The sequence below is a fragment of the Verticillium dahliae genome, genomic scaffold (assembly GCF_000150675.1).
Source record: "Verticillium dahliae VdLs.17 supercont1.4 genomic scaffold, whole genome shotgun sequence".
In the NCBI taxonomy this organism is placed as follows: domain Eukaryota; kingdom Fungi; phylum Ascomycota; class Sordariomycetes; order Glomerellales; family Plectosphaerellaceae; genus Verticillium; species Verticillium dahliae.
Window position 1 is genome coordinate 641,170 of NW_009276925.1, and position 7,590 is coordinate 648,759.

The window sequence follows — 7,590 nt, forward strand, 5'->3', positions numbered from 1 at the left end:
CCCACAGAGGGCCATCCGACAGCAACCGACAGTTCGACCGCATGAACCCGAGGGGTCGTGGGGGCATGCCCCCTGGTGGATACCGCGGCAGGGGTGGCTACGGCGGCGGCCGAGGCGGCTATGGCGGCCCCCCGCCGATGGGCGGAAGGGGGGGTTACGGCCCTCGTGGCCGAGGGGGCTACGGTCCACCGCCGAATGCCAGAGGTGGGGGATACGGGCCTTCGCGGGGCGGCTACGTTGCTGCGGGTGTCATGGCCGGCGGGGCCATGATGTCCGGGCGATCCACCCCCGGTTACCAGAACGGGCCAGGCCCCTATGAGAGACAACAGAGTCCTCACAATGGCTACGCCGTACCCTACGAAGGGCGCCCTGACGAGGCTGCGACCAACTATAGCGTCAACAACAGCACCAATCCCTCTTTACCTGGCAGTTATGAGGCCTACAACCCCGACAGATCGAGCTTGCCGCGCGCCGAGTCGCCGCCACCCTTGCCCAGCGACGAACCTAGTGGCATGGTCGGGCAGGCGGTCGAGATGGATGCAGCCTCTGGCAGTCCTGCTCATGCCCCGCAGGGTTATGGATCTTTCGGTGGGCTTCGTGAAAGCGACGCAGACATCGCTGGCATGGTAGGCCTGCAGCAGGGAGTGCAAGACTCGTCCAACCGCCGCCACGATACGTACATGAGCGAGGGCAGCAAGTACAGTTCTGACGAGTAAGTCGTGCGCAATACCCTTCTACTCAAACGATGGCTCTCTAACATCCCCCCCCTAGGCAATACATGCCGCCACGCCAAGCCTGGGCACAGGGCCAAGGAAGGAACTCACCGAACGTGCCGTCGCCGCTAGGTGGTTCCCAGCCAGCAGAGCTCGTTGGGCGCACCTCGCCACAACAAGCGGCTGCGCAGACCAACAACTACTACGAGGACATTGACCCGCGGTTCGCGTCGTCGACGCCCCCGGCGGCAGCTGCCCAGCCACCGCCCATGCAGCCCAACCCGCCGCCATCCGACACCTATGACTACCCCCCTCGCCAGGAGCGTGGCGCTCGTGCGCGTAGCCCCGGCGCTGAGTCGGATCGCTCCAACTTCACGTCCATCTCCCAGAGGAGTGTGAACCCCCGCTGGAACCCGCCTCCACCAATGCCTGGCTACGGCGGCCAGCCCATGCCTCGACGGGCGCCTCAACCCCGGCAGCAAGACGTGCTTCTTAACAACAACCCCGACTTTCAGCTGCCCGGGGCTCGTGGCGCCAACACCAACAGGGGCCCCGGCGCTGGCATGATACCTGGCAGTGCCTACCCTCAAGGGCCTCTTTAATTTTGTCACTTCGCTCACGAGCGCGGCCGGTTGCCAACCTCCAACTAGGTGTTCACGCTAGACTTCATCTGGAGATGCGGCACTTCACTTCAAATTCATTCCTTGATCACTCGAGCCGTTTCTGGGGGCTCCGGGCGACGAGCTGTCCTTCGTTCCTGAAGATCCACGCTTCTGTCGCGCCCCCCCCCCTCCTCCCAACCGCAAAACTTTATTCTTCGCGCCCACCCGTATATATCCTGGTCTCGGATTTTCTCCATTTTTGGGCACTTCGATCCGAACACCAACCCCCTTTGTTGAAATGGGCAGTGAATGGAGACGACGGAGTTTGACAAACGCTACACATTCTACTTTTTCCCTTTGCGAACTAGCTTGTTCTTTCTTTTTGCTTTCTATACTATGTACGGAACACTCTGTTGGAGTTGCGGATTTCACAGCACCGGCCCATCCTCGGCGCCTTTGTAGATGCGGATGGGCTGACCGAGGCGGGGGTGGAGGGGTAAAGAAGACACACTTCGGGTCTCCGGGCCCGTGACGGTCGGGCAGGAGGATGTGGACGCTTTGACGAGAGCAATGGTCGAGGTTTTGGATCAAGAGGCGTCTCTCGCCTGCCGGGCCATACGCAAAGTTGGCGAACGGCTCTTGGCCCCAACCGTTACGCCACGCAGAGCAAGGATTGGAAACAGCGCGAGGCACCTAGCTTTAGTCAGGAACACGAGACGAGAGCGTATAATTCGCTGGTTGGTTGTCCATGTCTCACGTCTTTGAATATCTTGCGTGTCGGCCCTATTGTGTTCTCATGTTTGACCAGCACTAGGCGCGCATCGTGAAGGGGCGGGGGACACCGGTCCCGACGAACGACTGGACCATGACGCGCAGGTGCCGATGGGCGCGCCGCGCAGGAACAAAGTGAAGTGGCCTGATTCCGTCTGACAGCGCGGGGTGGCGCCTGCGTTTTGGACCGCCGGGGAGTTGGCAACTCGACATCCGCGCCGCTGCCCCCTTTTACCTTTTTTAGTCTAGGCTTGTGCTGTGCAGGGCTGTCGCGTGTCGAGCCCCCCCTTTCCTAAGGGCCCAAGGGAGCCAGCTATCTGGCTTGTGACAACGACCCAGACAAGGCGAGGCGAGAGCCCCTTCTAGAACGTGGTTCGCCCCTTGTTGAATCTGTCTTTTGATCGGCCAGGGATGGTGGATCGGTGGTGTGGTGCCCTATCCGGTGGCTTGTTTCTTGGTGCCGGCAATTTCGACTGCCGTGACGGCTGTGGGGGTGGATGCCAACATGAAGGTACTTTCTGTGCGTTTGGTTGTGTTGTGGCCTGTGGTGAGCGTGATGTGACAGCTTCTGTTTTCGTTTGTACGCATGATTTCAGTGTGAGCTTTGCTTGGCGGAGGGGACATGAGCGTCTGGTTCCTTGCGCGTCCGTGTGATGGCGTTTTGTTGTTTCCTAGTGGTGAAGGCCCCAGCTTGGAGCAGGCAATTTTGCCAAGAGATTTCTCTCCTTTCCGTCGGCGAGGACACGAGGGGACGCGCACGCGATGGTCTGTTTTGACGTGGGTCAGACCAATTTTCGAATTGGCTTCACCGAGATCAACGCGCGCAGCATTCACCTGGAGAACCTGGGCTGCAGGCCAAGGCTGCAGCTCCTGTTGCCGTGTTGTGTCGGCGATAGCCGTAATGGATGCACGCTGGCGTGTCTCCTTGCCTCTGGGACATCAGAATCCTGGCCCCCTCCCTCCTCCTGCTCCTCCTCCTTCTTCCTCGCTGAGTGGGTGGGACGAAAAAGGGAGTTGACGGAATGAATTGATCGTCCTGACTGGACGGAAGAAGCCTTCTGCCCGCATTGGACTGGCAGGACTTGTTCGCAAGTGGGCGAGAGCTTTGATCGTCATGAAGCTCGTTCATGTTCCTGGGAGCACTGGGCACATTGGCCTCGCTGGCAGTCAAGGGATATGACAGAAGATTGAGAGAACCAATGAGGGTGCTGTACTGGAAAGGCGAAGGGGGGGAGGGGAGAGTAGGACGAGCACTGTCCACGGACCGCCCATGTGTCATGGGATATGGCAAGTTGACGTGTGCTGTCTGGCCGGCCAGCGCCGTTTGAACGTAGGAGGGGGTGAACCACACGCGGCCGCCCGGTGAGCTTGAACCGCCGCGCCCCCAAGAACTGTTGGCGAGAGGACTTGGCTCCACTCGTTGGCATGGCGGGTTGTATTGGAGCTGCAGTTCGTTATTAGGATATTGAGGCAGGTGGTATTGTCTGCAAGTTGATGTGCATGGACAAGGTTGGGAACGTATAAAAGGGGACGTATATGTCCTCGTGGCGGTATTGGATGACAATCTTATAGCGTCTATATATGACTGTCAGCATACTTCGCCTCGGCAACTTCGATTTGGACTTGTATACTCGTTGAACTGTTCCGAACAGACAAAGATAGTCCTTCTTCTTTTTACCGTTGGCAAAGATGATGTACGCAACAGGCTTGGTACGTTCGAGAGATAGTGTTACACGTCGTTTCAACCTTGACGCCCGCGAAGACCGCTTCATCATCGTCATTCAAGCGGTGACTGCTTCGGAGCATCGTTATCTGAGAGAGCTCCTGTCAACGCAGTCGTATCCTGACGAAAGAGACTGTCACGGCCGGCAAGTTTTCTACCGCTACCACCTGTGGATATTCGACACCCCCCCGCTGGTACTCGGAGATTCTGCTCGTAACGGAAGACAATAGCAGACTGACGGCGGGACCTCAAGCCTGAAGTTCGACGGGGCTTCAAGAGCCCCCTTTGTGCCTGTGGGCTTCGCATGGAAACGTCTTCAGCGGACAAGGCTTATCGACTTCAGGCACCTTAGGTAGGCAGGTGAATGTGTCTTGCCGTCGAGGCTGGGACCCTCTTGGGCCTCTGACCTCGCTCGGTCTTTGAGCAACGAACAACTAAGGAAGGTGCGGTGGACTGGCATACTTTCCACGTCTAGCACCTACCGTGCTTTCGGTTCTGTTCTTCTAGCCCTCCTGCCTTCCTGCCTTCCTGACTTCCTGCCCTCCCGCCTTCCTTCCTTGGTGCTCTGCACCTGCCCTGCAACCATCAAGCTCGGGGTCCGACTGCCCTTAAGCAAAAAGGAAAACACCCGGCTGTCATCGTGGTGATCACACTTTCCATCATCCTCACTCCCGTCGCCCACCGCCCCCTTCCTCGACTGACCGCTCCCACGTCGCCTGAGATCCCCCACCTAGGTAGTTAGGTATCTGGAGATATTCATGCCGAACTAGGTAGCCGCTGGATCATCGACTCGCTGTACGTATTCCTCGCGCTTTTTTCCCGACCTCGCTTGTGAGATGCTGCTTACCAGGCTGGCAGGTTCTCCTCGAGAAATACTCGCCAACGTCTTCTCCTTCTAGGTTGCCCTTCACCTGACAGCGCAGGCCATAACGTCAGAATTTCTGGACAGGAAGGTAGTTGGATCTACGGGAGCAATCAGTTCTCAGCTCGGTTTCGCCCTTGCCATCTCGCCATTTTGAGTCCCTTCTTTGACTTCACCCGAGCGAGGCAAGTCTATCGTTTCACCACGATCTCCCGCTTGGCCCTGCTAACAGCTGCACAGCTGCTCAAGACAACACTTTCCCCCTCAGATATCAACATCACCATTTACCCTTGGTCCTTCTGCAAAGGACAAGCACAATTCTCCTGCCTCAGATGGCGCATCTACAACCGATCTTGAACTTGACAGTCGGCACCATGAATCCTGCCAAGACCGACAATGGTGCTGCGTCCGACACTCCCAAGTTCACCTACACCACTGCTGGCACCATCTTCAACCCTGACAGTGTTCAACCTATCCAGGCTCCCACTCGCCGCTCTCGTACTCAGAAATGGGGATTGAACTCTGCTGCATCTTCTGAGCTCACCTTTTTACCAAAGTCAATCATCGCCAACCTGCCTATGAGCAGTAGTCTCGCGAGGAACAGCGTCCCCGTGAACTCTAGCCCTGTCGTTCCTCATTACTCGCCTCTTCAGCAGAACTACGACCGAGCCGTCAGCCCGCTTTTCCCCGACAGAAGCTCCGAGCCCCCGTCTCCTGCTGATATGGATCCTGCCCAGAAACGGCCTGGCAGTGTGCCCGCTGTCTCGTCGGAGACCACCATCGGCATCGGCAAACCCGTCGACATGGCCGAGGGACTCGAGGATGACCTCGATGAAGACATGTCGGAGGATCCAATCTCCACCCTCACCGTCAAGTCACTCAACAGCCTGGCATCGTACCCGAACCCGAACCAGCAGAAGGCTCAGAAGGCTCTTCGTGCTCGTCCTGGCGCGCGGTCTGCCGCCTCCAACAGCGGGAACACCCTGACGGACCGCTCGGCTACTCCTTCCTTTGGAACTTTCTCTTTCGGCTGCTCTGATACTGAGACTGGTCGCTCCACTTCGCCCACGACTCTTCGCGGCGTGCTTGCTGGTGGTTCGATGACATTTCCTCCCGAAGGCAGGCAGCGACAGACCGGCCCGGTCAGACAAGTCACCAGCATCCCTCCCGGCTTCGAGACTGTCGATTTGCAGGGCGCCAACAACTCCTATAACGCCAACACTGTCTACCAGCCGGATCTCGGCACTGGACCGGGTGCCCCGAAGCCTCTCACTGCCGGACCGCCCGGGCAGCGCCAGTATAAGGTTGCCAATAGCGACACAGCCCTGCGTAACCCTCCCAACAGCACTCCTCACAAGTTTGTCGTTGCCGACGATGACCCTGCTGCTGTCGAGTTCCGCGCTCTCCTGCAGAACACGAGCAAGTTGGCGGCAACTGAGATGCTGTGCCCGGCTAATGCCAGCGGCGTCACCACTTATCCAGCTGGCGAGGGCGAGCCGTCTTTCCATGGCGTGTGCGAGGCACCGATCCCCGAGTCAGCTCGGGCGCCAGCCCTTGGTGCGCAGATCGTCAAGCCGCCCACGCTGAAGGCCAGGACGAAGAGTACGCATACCTGGGACACCAGGTGCTTTGATGAGGTCAAGCACTTTTACCCTCGTGGAGGCCCTTCTTTCCAGAACTTCACCGAGCTTGACTCGGACTGGCAGACTATGTACCCCTTGCACCCTGCCTGGCAGTCAAAGGAGGGTATCTTCCGACGATCCGAAATGCACATTCAGCGACGTAACGACGCGGTCCACCGTCAATTCTATGCCGGCGCCGACGCCTTCGCGAAGTCTGTCGGGCAGCTTGCCCGTGAGGCGGAGAACCGTCATCACCAAGAGACTGTAGGTGTTATCGGACAAGGTCGCCCCCAGCGCGGTCAGGTCAAGCAAGGAAAGCTGGAAATTCATGAAGCAAACGAAATGAGCACTGCCGAAGCGGCCAAACCATTCTTGACCATGATGCTCACATCCATGATCAACGGCATGGAAGAAACCGAGAGAATGACGAGACGGTACAATTCCTCTGCCGAATGAGCTCGGCGTACATTTGTTTCACCCTTTTGATTTTGTCATAAACAGTCGACTTGAATGAGAACAGACACGGAGCACAGAACGTATCTTGACATTCTCAGCCTTTTCCAGCGTGTGTTCGCTTGGATGGAGACTTGGGAATGCAGCCTCGTTGGTAGACAAGGCGGGGAGGACGGAGGTTGTTGAACTGAGAGACGTCAAGCTTGTGGGAAAGCTACAGCGTATTGAGCTTACGAAGGAAGAAGGCGAGAAGAAAGATAATTAAAAAAAAAAAAACAGAGAAGACCATGGGTCTAGCTAGGGAACAAGGCGCATCGTCGTTCAACAACAAAGGTTGTGTGAGAGGGGCTAGCTGGTTGGGACCATCCACAGCCGTCATTCAGATACCTGTCGAGTCGTAGACTTTTTGGAATCATTGCTACCACGCGAGCTGGAATATGACGTGACGTTGAGATGTGATGTGGTATTATTGGCGCTGCGGAGGGCTCTAAATGGGTCTACTATTGTCATGGCAGGCATCTAGTCAATGGACAGGATTTTGACGTCGGGGTTCTTCCCCTTGAAGAAGCGCTCTACTGCGTCGCTGAGGGTCCAGACAAACTTGGTAATGTATTCGGCGTGATACTTGGACCTGTAGTCGTCGTCAAAGACCAGGTCCTTGGTGTCATGCTCGACCGACTTGCTCGAGTCGCGCCGACGCCCCGGCACGTGGACAGTCTCTCTGTGCTGGCGGAAATGCGCGGCGGCGCAGCGCGTCGAGCAGTAGACGACGGCGGGGCTCTGCGTCTCGGCGCACTCTTTGCAGATGGCGGGCCTCGCGGCCTCGTCGCTGCCGACCATGTCG

General features: G+C 57.7%; 3 protein-coding genes across 3 annotated transcripts; 2 read left to right on the forward strand and 1 right to left on the reverse strand.

The window, feature by feature from the left end:
- Positions 1 to 41: 41 nt before the first annotated feature.
- On the forward strand, positions 42 to 1,315 carry VDAG_02549 (pH-response regulator protein palI/rim-9; the record flags this gene model as incomplete). Its single annotated transcript, XM_009653202.1, has 2 exons — positions 42 to 712; positions 772 to 1,315. The coding sequence occupies 2 exons, from the start codon at positions 42 to 44 to the stop codon at positions 1,313 to 1,315; spliced, it is 1,215 nt and encodes a 404-aa protein (XP_009651497.1).
- A 2,460-nt stretch (positions 1,316 to 3,775) lies between these two features.
- Positions 3,776 to 6,749, forward strand: VDAG_02550 (uncharacterized protein; the record flags this gene model as incomplete). The annotated part of the gene is made up of 3 exons (XM_009653203.1): positions 3,776 to 4,022; positions 4,580 to 4,604; positions 4,940 to 6,749. The coding sequence occupies 3 exons, from the start codon at positions 3,776 to 3,778 to the stop codon at positions 6,747 to 6,749; spliced, it is 2,082 nt and encodes a 693-aa protein (XP_009651498.1).
- A 516-nt stretch (positions 6,750 to 7,265) lies between these two features.
- On the reverse strand, positions 7,266 to 7,586 carry VDAG_02551 (uncharacterized protein; the record flags this gene model as incomplete). The annotated part of the gene is made up of 1 exon (XM_009653204.1): positions 7,266 to 7,586. One exon carries the CDS (start codon positions 7,584 to 7,586, stop codon positions 7,266 to 7,268), a length of 321 nt encoding a protein of 106 aa, XP_009651499.1.
- Between the last annotated feature and the right edge of the window lie 4 nt (positions 7,587 to 7,590).